Source organism: Eubalaena glacialis, chromosome 3, assembly GCF_028564815.1.
Source record: "Eubalaena glacialis isolate mEubGla1 chromosome 3, mEubGla1.1.hap2.+ XY, whole genome shotgun sequence".
Lineage (NCBI taxonomy): Eukaryota > Metazoa > Chordata > Mammalia > Artiodactyla > Balaenidae > Eubalaena > Eubalaena glacialis.
In genome coordinates this window covers 49,101,331-49,121,699 of record NC_083718.1, presented here as the reverse complement: position 1 = coordinate 49,121,699, position 20,369 = coordinate 49,101,331, and the positions used below count along the sequence as shown (strand labels likewise).

Genomic DNA, 20,369 nt, shown 5'->3' with positions numbered 1-20,369 from the left:
TATGGAGCTTTTATAAAAATCGACCACATACAGGGCCATAAAGTAAGGTACAACAAATTTTAAAGGATTATATCATATAGACTATATTTTCTGTTCAAAATGCAGCTAAACTAGAAATCAATAACAAATATACAATATATATTTAGAAATTATGAAACATAATTCTAAGTTACTCATAAGTCAAAGAAGAAGAAATAATGGAAATTAGAAAATATTTAAATCTTAATGATAATGAAAAATACTGCCTATCCAAATTTGTGGGATTTAGTTAAAACAATATGTAGAGGGAAATTTATAGCATTTAAATGCTTATGTCAGGGTAGAAGGGCTGGTGATTAATGAATATATTATAATAGTTTCTACTGTTGCAAGACGAATTACACCAAAAGCTAATGGTGTAGAACAACAATAAATATCTATCCTCTCTCATGGTTTTTGTGGGTCAGGATTTCAAAAGCATGGCCACGTGGTTCTGGCTTGAGGTGTCTCGTGAGGTTGCAGTCACATCATCTGAAGGCTTGAATGAAACAGAAGTATCCACTTCCAAGGTTGTTAGCTGGCAAGCTGGTGCTGGCTGTTGGCAGGGAGGCCTCAGTTTCTCTCCACGTGGCCCTTCACAGAGGGCTGCTTGTGTGTTCTCACTAGATGGTGGCTAGGTTCTCCCAAGTGGGTGATGCAAAAGAGAAAAAGCCAGGCAGAAGCTATTCTTTTTGTGACCTATTCTTGGAAGCCACATACCATCATTTTTGCCACATTCTATTTGTGAGAAGTGAGTCACTAAGTCTTGTTCACAAGAGGAGGAAAATCAGGTCCCATTTTTTTTTTTTTTTTAAGGAAAGGGTGTCAAAGCATTTTAAAACAATCACAGTGAGCTGAGCACCTATTCATTGTAGAGGTGAGAAAAACACTCTAGCAAAATAAGCCCAAGGAAACAGAAAAAAGGCAATTTTAAATGACAACATCAGAAATTAACAAAATAGAAAACAGATACACAATGATCTGCAAAGTCCAAATTTGGTTTTTTGAAAAAGTTGACAAAACTGACAAACTTCTAGTGAGACTGAACAAGAAAAAAAGAGAGGAGGTACAAATAAACAACATGAAAAATAAGGAAGGGACAAGTACAGATGCTACAGAGAATAACGGGGGCACTGTGAGTATATTCTTTAAAAACAAGAGGATATTATACATAACTTTATGCCACTAATTTTTTAAAATCATAAACAAAATGTATACATTTCTAGAAAACTGTAACCTACTAAAACAGACTTAAGAAACAGAAAAACTGAATAATCCTATAACAATTTAAAAATCTATCAGTAGTTTAAAATCCTCCCTCAAAAAGCACACTAAATTAAGAAGGTCTTACAGGCAAGCTCTACCAAATGGAAAAATACACTAGTAATTCCAGTCTTAAACAAACTATTCCAGATTATATAAAAGGGAAAAGAAGAGGTAGGAACACTCTAATTCCTTTTCCGAAGCAAGAATAACCTTGATAGCAAAAACTAAAAATGTCATTGCAAAATAGGAAAATTACAGGTCAAATACACCATGTGAACATTCCTTAAGACGTTAGCAAATCAAATCAAAAGTAAATTTCTATAAACGAGCAGCAAACAGAAAGCGTTCACAGCAGCACTGCTAATAATAAATAATGGAACCAGCCCAAATGCCTATCAACAGTAAAATAGATACTAGAAATTATAGCATATTAACATAATGGAATGTATTCAGCAATGAAAATCAATGAAATACAGCTACAAGTAATAACATGGGTGAATCACTGGCATATAATATTGAAAAAAAGAAGCCATGAAAGAAGATGTAATAAAATTCCATAGGATTAAGTCTAAAAACATGCAAAATGATTAAACACATATGATAAAACTACAAAATCCAGGATGGTGCTCTCTCAAAGGGAAAAGAAGTTAATAGGATCAGGGAGAGGCACATAAGAAATAACAGAGGTAACAGTAATGTTCTTTATATCTTCTGTAAGCTTCATAAGCTTTCTTTTATAGCTACTCAATATTTAATTTAAAAACCTCAAAACAACTAACAGAATGAACAATAGCTCCTAGTATGGTCTCTTCCATCTCATATGCTCTAAATTTCTTTACAGCATAGGAAGGAGTACTGCAGCTCCTCATACTATAACAATAGGTGAGAATTTTCTCCAAGCTCTCCTGAATGTGGATTTTTAAAAGAAATTTGGAATACATGCCAAATAGAACTCTTTCATAATGTTGATTATCTAGCCACATATTAAAGCAACCACACCATTTGCTCTGTCATTTTAGTAAGTGTGTTTCAGTCTTAACCATATTCCAGCTACAAGTAAAAAAACTGGAAAGCTATTCCAGCTTTCAGTCATAATAACGTCAAAAACTGTCCTGTGGTTTTTGAATTTACCCAATCCAAATGGCACAGACAAAAAATTTTTGCTTGAATTCACTTTAACTCTCTGGTTGTTTAATCTTTTCTATTATTGTTCCAATTTGTCACCCTTAACTACCATAATAACACAATTTTTAGACCTTCATACCAAAATAACTACTTGGTTCCTTCAAAGTGGAGGGGGAAGGTGGGCAGGAATCCGTGGTTTCACTGAAACTATAGCGTGTGTTTGACAGGCCAAAAGAAATATTCAAGAGTAGTTCCATGGCAACCTAGCTTTAGACAACAAATGAACCAAAGACTATATATGTACTGGTGGTGATAAATGCTAAATGGCTGAGAGGACCAGTTCTATTTTTTCTGGTCTCTGATGGAGACCTGTTCTTTCAGGTCCAACCCTTAGACTGTTTTGAGAGCTTCAAGTAATTTAAGTAAATCCAAAAGTACAAACACTATGAATAAAACATGTTTAGACCTATTATTTCAGCTTTATTAAGGTATAATTGACATAAAATTACAAGACGTTTAAAATGTACATTGTGGTGATTTGATGTATGTGTACATTGTGAAAGGATTCCACCCATCTCGTTAATTAACACATCCATCACCTCACGTATTTATCCTTTTTGGGGGGAGGTAAAAACATTTAAGTTCTACTCTTTCAGCAAATTTCAGTTATACAATACAGTGTTATCACTACAGTCACCATGTTTTTCGTTAGATCCTCAAACCTTATTCATCTTATAACTGAAACTCTGTACCCTATTACCAACCTCTCCTTATTTCCCCCGAACCACACCCTGGCAACCACTTTTCTGCTCTGTTTCTAGCCTTCGACTTTTTTTTTTTTTTTAAGATTTCACATATAAGTGATTCTCTGCAGTATTTGTCTTCCTCTGCCTGGCTTATTTTAGGTTAATTACATTTAAAAAGGATTCCAACCCATGTCCTCAAAAGCTGTAAAATCTTCCTTTACAAATCAGAGTTTTTATTTAAATTGTATAAAAACCATATATGGTTTGCATTTTTCTTTTCTTATTAGTCATCCATTTTATACACATCAGTGTATACATGTCAATCCCAGTCTCCCAATTCATCCCACCACCACCCCCACCCCGCCACTTTCCCCCCTTGGTGTCCATACGTCTGTTCTCTACATCTGTGTCTCAACTTCTGCCCTACAAACCGGCTCATCTGTACCATTTTTCTAGGTTCCACATACATGCGTTAATATACGATATTTGTTTTGCTCTTTCTGACTTACTTCACTCTGTATGACAGTCTCTAGATCCATCCACATCTCAACAAATGACCCAATTTGGTTCCTTTTTATGGCTGAGTAATATTGCATTGTATATATGTACCACATCTTCTTTATCCATTCGTCTGTCGATGGGCATTTAGGTTGCTTCCATGACCTGGCTATTGTAAATAGTGCTGCAATGAACACTGGGGTGCACGTGTCTTTTTGAATTATGGTTTTCTCTGGGTATATGCCCAGTAGTGGGATTGCTGGGTCATATGGTAATTCTATTTTTAGTTTTTTAAGGAACCTCCATACTGTTCTCCACAGTGGCTGTATCAATTTACATTCCCACCAACAGTGCAAGAGGGTTCCCTTTTCTCCACACCCTCTCCAGCATTTGTTGTTTGTAGATTTTCAGATGATGCCCATTCTAACTGGTGTGATGTGATACCTCATTGTAGTCTTGATTTGCATTTCTCTAATAATTAGTGATGTTGAGCAGCTTTTCATGTGCTTCTTGGCCATCTGTATGTCTTCTTTGGAGAAATGTCTATTTAGGTCTTCTGCCCATTTTTGGACTGGGTTGTTTGTTTTTTTAATATTGAGCTGCATGAGCTGTTTATATATTTTGGAGATTAAGCCTTTGTCAGTTGCTTTGTTTGCAAATATTTTCTCCCATTCTGAGGGTTGTCTTTTCGTCTTGTTTATGGTTTCCTTTGCTGTGCAAAAGCTTTGAAGTGTCATTAGGTACCATTTGTTTATTTTTGTTTTTATTTCCATTACTCTAGGAGGTGGATCAAAAAAGATCTTGCTGTGATTTATGTCAAAGAGTGTCCTTCCTATGTTTTCCTCTAAGAGTTTTAGAGTGTCCGGTCTCACATTTAGGTCTCTAATCAATTTTGAGCTTATTTTTGTGTATGGTGTTAGGGAGTGTTCTAATTTCATTCTTTTACATGTAGCTGTCCAGTTTTCCCAGCACCACTTACTGAAGAGACTGTCTTTTCTCCATTGTATATCCTTGCCTCTTTGTCATAGATTAGTTGACCATAGGTGCGTGGGTTTATCTCTGGGCTTTCTATCTTGTTCCATTGATCTATATTTCTGTTTTTGTGCCAGTACCATACTGCCTTGATTAATGTAGCTTTGTAGTATAGTCTGAAGTTAGGGAGCCTGATTCCTCCAGCTCTGTTTTTTTCCCTCAAGACTGCTTTGGCTATTTGGGGTCTTTTGTGTCTCCATAAAAATTTAGAGATTTTTTGTTCTAGTTCTGTAAAAAATGCCATTGGTAATTTGATAGGAATTGCATTGAATCTGTAGATTGCTTTGCGTAGTATAGTCATTTTCACAATATTGATTCTTCCAATACAAGAACATGGTATATCTCTCCATTTGTTGGTATCATCTTTAATTTCTTTCATCAGTGTCTTATAGTTTTCTGCATACAGGTCTTTTGTCTCCCTAGGTAGGTTTATTCCTAGGTATTTTATTCTTTTTGCTGCAATGGTAAACGGGAGTGTTTCCTTAATTTCTATTTCACATTTTTCATCATTAGTGTATAGGAATGCAAGAGATTTCTGTGCACTAATTTTGTATCCTGCAACTTTACCAAATTCATTGATTAGCTCTAGTAGTTTTCTGGTGGCATTTTTAGGATTCTCTAAGTATAGTATCATGTCATCTGCAAACAGTGACAGTTTTACTTCTTCTTTTCCAATTTGGATTCTTTTTATTTCTTTTTCTTCTCTGATTGCCGTGGCTAGGACTACCAAAACTATGTTGAATAATAGTGGTGAGAGTGGACATCCTTGTCTTGTTCCTGATCTTAGAGGAAATGCTTTCAGTTTTTCACCATTGAGAATGATGTTTGCTGTGGGTTTGTCATATATGGCCTTTATTATGTTGAGGTAGGTTCCCTCTATGCCCACTTTCTGGAGAGTTTTTATCATAAATGGGTGTTCAATTTTGCCAAAAGCTTTTTCTGCATCTATTGAGATGATCATATGGTTTTTCTTCTTCAGTTTGTTAATATGGTGTATCACATTGATTGATTTGCATATATTGAAGAATCCTTGCATCCCTGGGATAAATCCCACTGGATCATGGTGTATGACTCTTTTAATGTATTGTTGGATTTTGTCTGCTAGTATTTTGTTGAGGATTTTTCCATCTATATTCATGAGTGATATTGGTCTGTAATTTTCTTTTTTTGTAGTATCTTTGTCTGATTTTGGTATCAGGGTGATGGTGGCCTCATAAAATGAGTTTGGGAGTGCTCCTTCCTCCACAAATTTTTGGAAGAGTTTGAGAAGGATGGGTGTTAGCTCTTCTCTAAATGTTTGATAGAATTCACCTGTGAAGCCATCTGGTCCTGGACTTTTGTTTGTTGGAGGATTTTTAATCACAGTTTCAATTTCATTACTTGTGATTGGTCTGTTCATATTTTCCATTTCTTCCAGGTTGTCCATTTTATTGGCCTAGAGCTGCTTGTAGTAATCTCTTAGGATGCTTTGTATTTCTGCACTGTCTGTTGTAACTTCTCCTTTTTCATTTCTAATTTTATTGATTTGAGTCCTCTCCCTCTTTTTCTTGATGAGTTTGGCTAATGGTTTATCAATTTTGTTTACCTTCTGAAAGAACCAGCTTTTAGTTTTATTGATCTTTGCTATTGTTTTCTTTGTTTCTATTTCATTTATTTCTGCTCTGATCCTTATGATTTCTTTCCTTCTGCTAACTTTGGGTTTTGTTTGTTCTTCTTTCTCTAGTTCCTTTAGGTGTAAGGTTAGATTCTTTATTTGAGATTTTTCTTGTTTCTTGAGGTCGGCTTGTATAGCTATAAACTTCCCTCTTAGAACTGCTTTTGCTGCATCTCATAGGTTTTGGATCATTGTGTTTTCATCGTCATTTGTCTCTAGGTATTTTTCTATTTCCTCTTTGATTTCTTCAGTGATCTCTTGGTTATTTAGTAACGTATTATTTAGTCTCCATGTGTTTGTGTTTTTTACGGTTTTTTCCCTGTAATTCATTTCTAATCTCATAGCGTTGTGGTCAGAAAAGACGCTGGATATGATTTCAATTTTCTTAAATTTACTGAGGCTTGATTTGTGACCCAAGATGTGATCTATCCTGGAGAATGTTCCATGCACACTTGAGAAGAATGTGTAATCTGCTGTTTTTGGATGGAATATCCTATAAATATCAATTAAATCTATCTGGTCTATTGTGTCATTTAAAGCTTCTGTTTCCTTATTTATTTTCATTTTGGATGATCTGTCCATTGGTGTAAGTGAGGTGTTAAAGTCCCCCACTATTATTGTGTTACTGTTGATTTCCTCTTTTATAGCTGTTAGCAGTTGCCTTATGTATTTAGGTGCCCCTATGTTGGGTGCATATATATTTATAATTGTTATATCTTTTTCCTGGATTGATCCTTTGATCATTATGTAGTGTCCTTCCTTGTCTCTTGTAACATTCATTTTAAAGTCTATTGTATCTGATATAAGTATTGCTACTCCAGCTTTCTTTTGATTTCCATTTGCATGGAATATCTTCTTCCATCCCCTCACTTTCAGTCTGTATGTGTCCCTAGGTCTGAAGTGGGTCTCTTGTAGACAGCGTATATATGGGTCTTGTTTTTGTATCCATTCAGTGAACCTGTGTCTTTTGGTTGGAGCATTTAATCCATTCACGTTTAAGGCAATTATCGATATGTATGTTCCTATGACCATTTTCTTAATTGTTTTGGGTTTGTTTTTGTAGGTCCTTTTCTTCTCTTCTGTTTCCCACTTAGAGAAGTTTCTTTAGCATTTGTTGTAGAGCTGGTTTGGTGGTGCTGAATTCTCTTAGCTTTTGCTTGTTTGTAAAGCTTTAGATTTCTCCATCGAATCTGAATGAGATCCTTGCTGGGTAGAGTAATCTTGGTTGTAGGTTCTTCCCTTTCATCACTTTAAGTATATCATGCCACTCCCTTCTGGCTTGTAGAGTTTCTGTTGAGAAATCAGCTGTTAACCTTATGGGAGTTCGCTTCTATGTTATTTGTCGTTTTTCCCTTGCTGCTTTCAATAATTTTTCTCTGTCTTTAATTTTTGCCAATTTGATTACTATGTGTCTCGGCGTGTTTCTCCTTGGGTTGATCCTGTATGGGAATCTCTGTGCTTCCTGGACTTGAGTGGCTATTTCCTTTCCCATGTTAGGGAAGTTTTCAACTGTAATCTCTTCAAATATTTTCTCGGGTCCTTTCTCTCTCTCTTCTCCTTCTGGGACCCCTATAATGCGAATGTTGTTGTGTTTAATGTTATCCCAGAGGTCTCTTAGGCTGTCTTCATTTCTTTTCATCCTTTTTTCTTTATTCTGTTCCACAGCAGTGAATTCCACCATTCTGTCTTCCAGGTCACTTATCTGTTCTTCTGCCTCAGTTATTCTGCTATTGATTCCTTCTAGTGTAGTTTTCATTTCAGTTATTGTATTGTTCATCTCTATTTGTTTGTTCTTTAATTCTTCTAGGTCTTTGTTAAACATTTCTTGCATCTTCTCAATCTTTGCCTCCATTCTTTTTCCGAGGTCTTGGATCATCTTCACTATCATTATTCTGAATCCTTTTGCTGGAAGGTTGCCTATCTCCACTTCATTTAGTTGTTTTTCTGGGGTTGGATCTTGTTCCTTCCTCTGGTACATAGACCTCTGCCTTTTCATCTTGTCTATCTTTCTGTGAATGTGGTTTTTGTTCCACAGGCTGCAGGACTGTAGTTCTTCTTGCTTCTGCTGTCTGCCCTCTGGTGGATGAGGCTATCTAAGAAGCTTGTGCAAGTTTCCTGATGGGAGGGACTGGTGATGGGTAGAGCTGAGTGTTGCTCTACTGAGAGCTCAGTAAAACTTTAATCCTCTTGAGTGCTGATGGGTGGGGCTGGGTTCCTTCCCTGTTGGTTGTTTGGCCTGAGGCGACCGAACACTGGAGCCTACCTGGGCTCTTTGGTGGGGCTAATGGCTGACTCTGGGAGGGCTCACGCCAAGGAGTACTTCCCAGAACTTCTGCTGCCAGTGTCCTTGTCCCCACCGTGAGCCACAGCCACCCCCGCCTCTGCAGGAGACCCTCCAACACTAGCAGGTAGGTCTGGTTCAGTCTCCCCTGGGGTCACTGCTCCTTCCCCTGGGTCCCGATGCGCACACTACTTTGTGTGTGTCCTTCAAGAGTGGAGTCTCTGTTTCCCCCAGTCCTGTTGAAGTCCTGCAATCAAATCCCACTAGCCTTCAAAGTCTGATTCTCTAGGAATTCCTCCTCCCATTGCCGGACCCCCAGGTTGGGAAGCCTGACGTGGGGCTCAGAACCTTCACTCCAGTGGGTGGACTTCTATGTTATAAGTGTTCTCCAGTCTGTGAGTCACCCACCTAGCAGTTAAGGGATTTGATTTTACTGTGATTGTGCCCCTCCTACTGTCTCATTGTGGCTTCTCCTTTGTCTTTGGATGTGGGGTATGTTTTTTGGTAAGTTCCAGTGTCTTCCTGTCGATGATTGTCCAGCAGCTAGTTGTGATTCTGGTGTTCTCGCAAGAGGGAGTGAGAGCACGTCCTTCTACTCTGTCATCTTGGTTCAGGCTCTATATGATGGCTTGCATTTTATATTACACAAAATTTAACCAGTAAACAGCTACATTACCAAATATTTTATTTCCTGAGCATATCTAAACTAAAAAATATAGTCATGTTTACCTGGTGGACAAAATACCAAGTTATCAGATGTTGCTACTTATGAAAAAAACAGACATATCCCAGGTCTCAGATGACCTCCAATGAATGGTACAGGTTTGCTTCACTTTAGATCATGCAAACGTATCACAAGAGTAACTTGATTTAATAGTAATGTGCTTTAATTGACCAAAAGATGAAAAATTCTTTTAAAAAGTAATGTTGAAAAGACAACATGGTAATGTATAACTGAAACAGAAGTCAAGGACTAGGTGTCAGGACAACTGGTCCTCTACCACTGACTAGCTGGGACCTTGGGCAAGTAAGTTACTATCTGAGCCTTATCATAAATAAACTCTGAGGAGATAGAGTAGGCAATCACTAAGATATCTTCCAAATTTAGAGTTTTATGAACAGTAAAAAAGGGTCAGAAAGGGGAAAATGATAACTTCCTAAGAAAAAATGACATATTCATGTACGTCACATATTTATAATGTGTCGAGTATTACCTGTGTGAGGCAAAGAGTACACACTAAACTCAAAGAGAGACTAATCTCCAAGCAGAGAAAATCCTTTTAAAAATGTTTGTTTGGGACAGTTTATGAAAACTAGAAATTGGTATCTAGTTATTTATTAAACAGTAATTAGCAAACATTTTTGTTTACAATGCATAGAGGTTTTAATGCACTGAAACAAACGTACACTATGAAATACCTTTTATAAGTAAAAGCATTCAAATAGATGTTTACAAAAATTGTATTTGTTTATCTATGTCCAGTCAAACATTATTCATTTGCAGTAAAGTGTCCAAAGAGCCCAAGCACTGTTAGCATTTTCTAATTCATAGATATGCGTGTGTATATAAATATAAGTATGTGCCATAAATTCAGAAATATGTTTTCATATATTACAAAAGAAAATTCATTGAATATTTTCAGTTAAAATTTATTGATGCCCACATCAGACACTTAGTCCCTCAAGTAATAAACTTGTTTCATAAATGGTAATGGGTGTTCAAATAAACACACCAAAAAGAATTTGCTCTAGCTAATTTGAATCATACGACCCTTTTCTGGACTTCATTTATTTATTTATTTATTTAATTTATTTTTTGGCTGCGTTCGGTCTTCGTTGCCGAGCGGGGGCTTTCTCTAGTTGTGGCGAGTGGGGGCTACTCTTCGTTGCGGTGCGTGGGCTTCTCATTGTGGTGGTTTCTCTTGTTGTGGAGCACGGGCTCTAGGCACGCAGGCTTCAGTAGTTGTGGCATGCAGGCTTCACCAGTCGTGGCACATGGGCTTAGTTGCTCCGCGGCATGTGGAATCTTCCTGGACCAGGGCTCGAACCCGTGTCCCCTGCATTGGCAGGCAGATTCTTAACCACTGTGCCACCAGGGAAGTCCGACACTTTTCTGTTTTAAAATTCAATTTAGGGGCTTCCCTGGTGGCGCAGTGGTTAAGATTCTGCCTGTCAGTTCAGGAGACACGGGTTCGAGCCCTGGTCCAGGAAGATCTCACATGCCGCAGAGCAACTACGCCCGTGTGCCACAACTACTGAAGCCCGCACGCCTAGAGTCCGTGCTCCGCAAGAAGAGAAGCCACCAAAATGAGAAGCCTGTGCACCGCAACAAAGAGTAGCCCCGCTCACTGCAACCAGAGAAAAGTCCGTGCGCAGCAACGAAGACCCAACGCAGCCAAAAATAAAATAAATAAATTTATTTATTTAAAAATAAATAAATAAAATTCTATTTAATTCAGCAGCATTAATTGAACACCTAAAACGTGTAAGTGTCAAAATCCAATCTAATAAAGGCATTTGATTTGACATGGGATTTCTGGGATAAGAGCTCAAGGCATACAACCCTGACAGCAACAAATTCCAAAGTTTAACCATCTACTATAGCTCCACATTCAGCCTAACTCACTCCACCACATGCACCCTTGAATAACATAAATGTCATAGGTGATTGAACTAGTTCAAGTTAAAGCAGAAGTTTGCAAAGTGTCTTTACATGATTGTGTTCTCTTCATCAAGAAAGATGTGTTTTTTTTTACAGTATCTTTTCCAAAGCACGTGCCCTTATGCTTCCCAGATGTTCTACTGTGCCCTATTTCTTAGTGTTCATGATGATGGGAACCACTGGCGTTTGCTTAGTGGCAGTCCTGACTGTCCTTCAAGCTAGCAGAGTACTGCTGAACAAAACTTTGCCATCATTCCACCTTCATTCCAGAATCACCTTCTTCTGGTGATGGATGCCTGACATGTGATTCCTTTATTCCTCAAATCCTTTACGCTTTGTATTGACAATTCTTTCCCTTACTCATGCCAGCGTGTTTATGAATTAGGCCAAACCACAGTTATAACTGTCATCTCTAAAATCACACTTAAATTCTGAAATCAGCTTTACTTTAGTACTAAGTTATTAATTCATTAGTGTCTTCGAACCATTTTATGAAACACAAGATATGTGTCTGAGCACTACAGAGGGATACAAAAGATGATACAAGATTCCCCTTCAGGAATTTGCAATAGAGTTGGAGAAATAGGACAACTAGACATGAAAATGAACAATGTAAGGCAGACTGTGGTGAGCATCCAATCAGTGGAACAGATAATAGGCACTAGTGAAGTTATCCCTGTGGCCTTTTCATGGCAGGGGTAAGACTGAAGCTTGTTCTTAAGGAAATAAGAGAGAATTCGAATAGGTGAGGAGTGGGTGTTTCAGGTGTATGAGAAGGCCAAAAATGTCTAGGTAAAACTTTCATTAAAAGCAGGTGGGTGGGATAGGGTAGCAAGGTTGAGGGACAGGAGGCTTGACCTTGAGAAGAGTAGGAAATCAGGCACACAATAGCCAGTCTCTTTGGAATTTTTGTCTTTTTGAAAATGGCAGTGCCATTGAAGGATTTTAATCAAAAATTGTGTTTAAATATGATTTATCTGACTGTTACACATGGAAGGAGGTGGCAGTAATTGGGAAAAGTAAGATCAACTAAAAGCCTCTGGGAATGTTTTTTATGAGTCCCAAAACAGATTGGTAGCAATGAACTTGAAATAAAATACAGAAGAGACACTGGCATTTGAGTATTATCTCTATGAAGAGGGTGAGTCAGAGACCCTGATTTACTGAATTTCACACAGACTTTGTATTCCTAGTGAACACGTTGTTTAAATATTCAACAGTAAAATCATAGGCCCATGTAGTGAGTGAAGTTAGTATTTAACACAAAGTCACCAACCTATTTTACATTAATGCTTACAGATTTTGGATACAAACATCTTTAATCTACTTCAACGCACATGCCCCATGCTTCTCCCACATGGGCATATTTGCAACTATACACGAGGATGGAGGGTGGACATATGTACAGAGCCTGTACCAGGTGCCAGGCCCTCAGCCAATGCCATGACCACAGACAGGTTGCTGACTTCCCATCTGTCTCTGCTCCAGACTGTGCTCCTGCCCTCCAGCCTTGTCCAGGCATCTGTCCATGAGACTCCCTCATCTGGATGTCCCTAGACTTCTCCAGCTCAACATCTGCAACACTGAGCACATCGTTTCCTTTCCCTGGAGGCTGCTCCTCTTCACACAAGGTTCCCATCTCAAAGAACGGCAGAAACCTGGGCCTCTTCCTTGGGTTCTCCCACTGCCTCACTCCGCACGTGATCTATCCTTAAGTTCTGTTGATTCTACTTCCTGGATATCTCTCTTATTCAGCCACCTCTTGCCATTTCCCTCGTCACCTCTTTGGTGCAAGCTACCACCATCTGTTGCCTGCCAAAGCTTCCTAAGTTGGCCTCCTGGCATCCCAGCGGCTACCCTCCCATCCACTGCCCACACAGCAGCCAGTACGTGTGACCTTTCTAAAATGAAAATATGTTTGAGTTGCTTATCTGCTTAAAACCCTTTAATGGTTTCCTACTGATGCTAGAATAAAGTGCAAACCCCCTCATGCTCCACAAAGCCCTTTATAGTCTGGCTCCTGCCCATCTCTCCATGCTTGCTTGGCATCTCTCTCCTCTCTAAGCACCAGCCACGTGAAATTCGTTCAGTTCCTCTAACAGTCCATGCTCTGACTCTCTTCCTGGCCCCAACATATCCTATTTTTCCTGCCAGGAACACTTTTTCCCCTTCCTGAAAATTCTTATGCCAAGGAATGATTATCCTGAGCTGGAAGGACAGATTCACATTGATAATGATCATTATTCCGCATTGCATGTATACAGTCTTCTATATGTGTTAATAGTTTTAGCTATATCCCTGTAACTACAAGAACCACATTTTGCAAACTACAATTCTGAATAGGACTGAATTTTGGACAACAGGACTGTCTTAGAACATTTTGGCTTTAGATAAGTCCCATTTTTTGTAGAAGTGGACATTTAGAACCCTGGACTTCTCCCATCAGGGACAGGGGGCTGCAGTAAGATTCCAAAAGGACAGAGGACAGCAGCTGCTCTAGGTACATGGCACTTGATGGGGTTGAGGGCAGGCTACCCCAAGTCGTGCTACTCTAGCATGAGGATCATTTTGAGCTGAAAACAATCAAAGCCCAAAAGACTCAGGAAGAGCCTCTGAACTACCCCTTTACTGCCTAAAAGAATTTAAGGTAGGAGGACTGTCCCAGGAAGAAGCTATCACCATAGATAACTGTAATAAAGTATTGAAATTAGGACTGGTAGACAAGGAGAAGCCTAGCAAAGCTGTTTGATCAAAGGCTTCTCTGTGTCCCACTGTCTCTGGATGGCCCAGCAAACATTAACTCTTTCTATCTTCCTGTGAATTATCTTACTTTCCCTCAAGGAAAAATAAGCCTCAGACCCCCAGCTCCTTCTCCTTGGTCCAGAATATATATAAACCTCACCGTGCCTTGCTGTCTTTGAAATTCTTCATACTTAAGTGAATTCCCCATCCGCATGTAATAAATTTGATTTTTCTCCTGTTAACCTGCCTTGTGTCATTTTAACTGCCAGCCAAAAGAACCAAGGGGGGGAAGGAGAAATTCCCCTTCTCCTGCACACAATGGGCTTGATATTTAGACCAGTGTGTTGCTAAAGATTAATCTTGTGGAGTTTTCTTATGCCTGCTCAGTGAAGCGATGCCAAAAACAACACACACACACACACACACACACACACACACACACACCCCTCTATGCCCCTTATGAGTGTAAATCATCTTTGAGGCACCCAGAGGAAGATCTGTCACTTGAAGGAAGGAGGAGCAGAGAGCCCTCTACTTGCCCTTACCTACCTCAGGATATAGCCTTATTGTCCAAGAGCAGGGTGTAATTAAGCCCTTTGTCAGGGTTAAATAGGAAAAAACCTATTCCATAAGGAGGAACAGGAGAAGTGGTTCCAGCTTCAGAATGAATGGACATGGGATACCTAGACCGATTTGAACCCAGAACTCCCGGGGCAAGTGGCCTGGGCTGTGTGGTGGGATTTGAGCACCTGGGAACCCCAAGTAACAGAAATCGTTGGCAGAACTTACCATGAAGACAACGAGATGATCTTCCCTGAAAGATCCCTTAAGGGCATTATGCTAAGTGAAATAAGTCAGACAGAGAAAAACAAATACTGTACGATCTCACTTATACGTGGAATCATAAAAAAATGGACTCACAGAAACAGAGAACAGATTGGTCGTTGCCAGAGGAGGTGGGGGGAGGATGGGTTAAAGGGGTCAAACTTCCAGTTATAGGATAAATTAAGTCACAGGTTGTAATGTACAGCATGGTGACTATCGTTAACAATACTGTACTGTATATGAAAAGTTGCTAAGAGAGTAGAGCTTAAAAGATCTCATCGTAAGAAAAAACTTTTGTTAACTACGTGAGGTGATAGGTTAACTAAACTTATTGTGCTCATCACTTTGCAATGATCATACATTAAATCATTATGTTGTACACCTTAAACTAATACTTAAACTAATAAAAGTGGGAAAAAAAGATCCTGAGGACTTGTAAATGGACAGATCAATAGCGGCCCAGCATCAGCTGCTAGAATATCTTGGACCTAGTTGTCAACGGCGGCGCATGCTGGCCTGAGAGCCAATGGGGCAATGACAAAGGCATACAGCCCTGGCTCTGGTCGCCTGGGGATGGAAGTCAGCAGCCTCTCCAAAGTCCCCTCAGGGTTTCTGGCCCTTATCACAGTGCTAATTTTACACCTATTTCTAAACTCTTCTGGTTATTATGGAAACAATAATGGTTAACTGGGAGTTTGTGAAACCTCTTACTGGTTTAGTCAAGATCCCACAATGAATAACAGGCAGAGATTGAAACCAAAAAAAAAAAAAAAGTGACACAGTAAAGATGGGTGGCACATTGTGCCGTCAAAAACAAAGAAATAGAGGCGAGAAAGGAGAGACCCATGAGCTCATTGGCCCATGACAGTCAAAGACAGTTCCCTACAATGTTTTGATGGTCTCTGGTTCTGACTGGAGTCACTGGAAGCTATGCCAAATCACGTTAAGTCTGCATAAAGTGAGGTTTCTGGACAGAGGAATGTGACACAGAACCAGGGCAATGTGACTAGACCCTATTATCTCAGTGTCTTTGATAACATACTGGAGAGCAGAGTGGGGTTTTGAATCGACTGAAATCTTCCATAAATGGACTCTAAATGCAGGCTACATAACTTCCAAAAACTCCCCAGAGAAATTCCTATTATGTACACGGAAGGGGGAATGAAGCCAGTCCCATCTGGCTGGGTGGAGAACATTCTCTGCTTAGCGAAACTTCATGGTTCTTGTGTTTAGTGCCAAATGCATGTTCATACTAGACCAAGGCCCTGCCCACAGAGGTGTAAGTGTACAAGTTAGATGGTGCAGGCAGTGCTGGGGAATTCTCTGTCTCTAAAACATCAAAACCACAAGGCAAGATATTAATAAGGTTATCATTTTTATAAAGTCCCTAATGAGTTATGAGCCAATATTATGATGAACGTTGGTCAGGGTTGCTAGAGCAAAATAGAGTGACATTATCTTTTTCCATTAGCCTTCTATCATTACACAAGCTAAAATCAAGAACAGACTGAGATGCATCACTAGTGACTTTTGCTCGGTGGCACTGACACTCTCAGGGAAACCTCAGAACTTTAAAGCAAATGTACAATGAAATTATTAGGAAGTACAGTAAAGGCACAGATGGATGAAGTGACTCAACTCAAATGTCACCTGCCCAGAAAGGCCTCCCCTGACAAGCCTTCTCCCTTCTTCCCTACATAGTAACCTCTAGTTACTCTGTAACACATAGCTTTGATAACTATCAAGTTATCTTGTGAATTTGTACGTGTGTTTGCCCCTCTTTCCAGTTTGAATGTAGACCCCAAAGAGGGGAACTTTGAATGGTTCATTACTCTGTTCCTAATACCTTTATAGGTTGGCACAGAGTAAGTCCTTAATAACATGTGACTTGTTACCCTTCCAACTGCCAAATGACAAAGAGCTCAATTATCTGTACCTGAAAAACCAGCATTCACATCAATTTATCAAAAACATCACATACTGGAAAGAGAAATCTTTTTTATTATGGACCCAATAGTAATTAAATCGGTACGTAGAGGCAACATGGTCTGAAGCAATGCAACTCCAAGTGTGGTCTATGGGCTAACAGCATCAGCATCCCTTGGCAGTTTGTTAGAAAACCAAAATCAGGGCCCCAGTATCAGTATATCTGAAGGTGGATCCAAAAAAAAAAAATCTGTTTAGCAAGTTTTCCAGGCGATTCTTATGTACCCTAAAGTTTTGAGTAACTTCTTCAGAAATAAAGGTGAAAATAAACAAGAAACGGCATAAGGACTAGGATTTTGCCAGGGACAATTGCTGCATTCTTGCTGTCACTGAGATTTTTAAAAATCAGGAAAAAGGAAGAGGAGGAATTATACTCAAAATTATATGCATGAATATGGTGCTCTGTCTACATGTCCCATCAGATACCTACTCCACGTCCTGTTGCGCTGAGGCTTCCCTGCCCTGACTAACCAACCAGCAAGCTGGCCATGCTCTTTGTGTACAAAACCCTCACTTCGTTCGATTTCCCTCTCCTTCCAGAGGCAGCACCATCTGTGGCTCTTTCTAGGAATCATTCTAACAGATGACTGACCAGACCAACTGAGAAAAGGCAGCCTAACTGGGGACCAGAGGGCAGCCGTGCCATACCATGATTTAGATGTCTGATGCAGTCACTCAGGAGAGCACTGAACTTCTTCTGGTCAGCGGCATCCTGGAAGCAGAAGTAGCCATGTCTGAGGAATGGCTGCCACAGGTACACCGGGAATTCCTTGGGCAGGACCACAAAGGGCTGCGTGTTCTCCTTCTCACTGGACGCTGAAGAAACATGGAAAACACAAAGATGTTTTAAAACGTGTATCTCTCATTTAAAATATTTATTTCAGGCTGTGAAGGTTTATTTCCAGCTGGCGGGCAGCCAGTGCGATGGAAAGGTGGTGTGAGATGTCTTCACAGGGTGGGGGAAAAGAAGAGTTCAGTTTCACCTGTCTCACTCCAGCAGGTGGCCTCACCTCCTATCCACAGGGACAACCAAGGCCATCAGACATAATCTATCTCAACTTCCTCACCAGGAATGAGCCACAAACAGAGCTCACTCCTCCCTACCCATCCTCAGCAGTTGATGCCTCTACCTGTCAGGCACTCACCCTACTCTCCCCCAGGCTCCCATCCCACCAGGTCTGCTCTCTGCCCTGCACTCTCTCCCGCCTCCTTGTCACTGCTACACTAGCATTTGCTGCTTTGATGCCATCAACCCCTATTCTCACCCTAGTCTTGTTCCTGCCCCACCAGTCCCAAAACCAAATTGCCTGTTACTAATGTCATCCTGACTGCCGGCCTATGGCTTCTTCATTACCCACCCTTTCAACCTGATTGGAAACATCTGTTGCTGTCAATTACCCCTTCTTTTGAAAACATTCTCTTGACTTCCAGGGGCACCTCTCTCCTCGTGTCCTTCATGCTTTTTAAAAATTGTTTCCCCTTTTCAGCTTTATTGGTTCCTCTGCCCCTTCTCTCCATCTCCCTCTTTAAGTGTTGGTATTTACCCTGTTCTGTGCTGGTTTCTGCTGCCTTCTCATCTCTACTCTCCTGAGGTGTCATCATTCTTCCCGTGACTTTGCATATTGCTTCTGCAATTCATATTTCCTTTTCCTCCTTCCTTTCCACCATGCTTTTGCATGGAAAACTCTCATTCGTCCTTCAGAAGTCAGTTCAAAAGCCACCTCCTCTGGGGTGCCTTTGTTGGCAGCACCCTCTGCCACCAGAGACAGAGCTGGGTGCTCCCTACCTTGTTCTCCCAAAATAATGTAATGATCTGTTTTCGTGTCTGGTACCCACACTCAGAGTGAGAGACATAAAGTGAGATAAGCCTCCCCAGCCAAATAATTTTCCCTGGGAAGCAGAACCACTGCCCCGGAGATCCTAGAGGATGGAGGCTTCACCTTACTTATCTTTGTATGCTCAGCCCATAGCAGAGCCATGGGACCTAGTAGATGTTCTACTACGGTTTGCTGAATGAATAAATGTGCTGTGTTGTCCTAGGAAATTTTAAAAGCCTTAAACAATGGGACTTTCACCTCTTCCCTCAAAATCAATTCCAAGAAACTCATGTTAACCCATTATCATTCAGATCCCCTGTCTAAACTTTATTCCCCTCCGTGCATTCCAATTCTATGATATTGCACTCGGTTAAATGAGCCCCAGCTTATTTCCAGAGTCACGGAAAACAAGCAGAAGAAAAAATGAGTTCTGTGCTCTCAGCCTACATAATGGGCACAATCTCAAGGAAGGCAAGGGAAGAGGGACCCAGTAAGAGGCAACTGAAAGCACCGGTCATACCAAGAAATGGCTCATAACCATAAGGAAGGCTCCAGAACTGAGTCTTGCTACTGGCAAATGAATAAATCAAGACTGGCTTCGATAAAGAATAGATTTCCTGGGGCATACACTGGAATTCTGTTTCTGAAGGTAACAGAGTCAAATGCACTGGGAGCACAAACTCTGGCCCACCAGTCCCTAGCAAAATGCCTGGCATGTGATAACATAAGAATGAATCAACACATGAATGACAACAAATGAATAAATGATTGAATGCTGTAGTAGAGACCTCTTAGTTGTAACACATCTCTATTCTCTCCTCTTTCTCAGTAATAAAACCCCTGATTTTTTAGTTGAGCAAGTGCCTACATACAATAAAGACCACATTTCCAGCCTCCATTGCAGTTTGGTGTGTCACAGCCACTAAGTTTTGGCCAATGAAATGTAACCTGAAATGGCAGTGAGACTTCCTAGAAGCATCCTTAAGGAGAGGGAATGTGCCTGCCTCCTCATCTTTTCTCCTTCCTCCTGTCTGGAATGAGAAAGCCATGGCTGGAGTTCCAGCAGCCACCTTGGACTATATAAATCTGGGCCACAACCCAGAGATAAAGGGGCAGAAAGCTAAAAAGAGTCCCTGACATTTATGGAACTGCCACACCAGCCTGTACTGCTAATATCCAAATATTTTTAGCAAGAAAATAAAAACATGTATTTAATTTGAGATTTTTGTTGTGTGCAACAAAGTAGATTCTAGCTAATAAAATGCCAAACAAGGGAATCATTTTAGCAAAACATGGGACCATTTTTGAACATCATCTTAGCACACTACTGTGTAAAGAAGACCTATATATATATTTTTTTAACATCTTTATTGGAGTATAATTGCTTTACAATGGTGTGTTAGTTTCTGCTTTATAACAAAGTGAATCAGTTATAATATACATATGTTCCCATATCTCTTCCCTCTTGCGTCTCCCTCCCTCCCACCCTCCCTATCCCACCCCTCTAGGTGATCACTAAGCACCGAGCTGATCTCCCTGTGCTATGCGGCTGCTTCCCAGTAGCTATCTATTTTACATTTGGTAGTGTGTATATGTCCGTGCCACTCTCTCAATTTGTCACAGCTTACCCTTCCCTCTCCCCATATCCTCAAGTCCCTTCTCTAGTAGGTCTGTGTCTTTATTCCTGTCTTACCACTAGGTTAAGAAGACCTATATT

General features: G+C 40.0%; 1 protein-coding gene across 1 annotated transcript in view; it reads right to left on the bottom strand.

Moving 5' to 3' along the window:
- The window catches only part of NIBAN1 (niban apoptosis regulator 1), a 158,238-nt gene that overhangs the window by 58,126 nt on the left and 79,743 nt on the right, over positions 1-20,369 (bottom strand). The window contains exon 5 of the mRNA XM_061187540.1: positions 17,484-17,651. Coding sequence (XP_061043523.1) covers positions 17,484-17,651 — 168 coding nt within the window. The remainder of the gene's footprint in view (positions 1-17,483; positions 17,652-20,369) is intronic.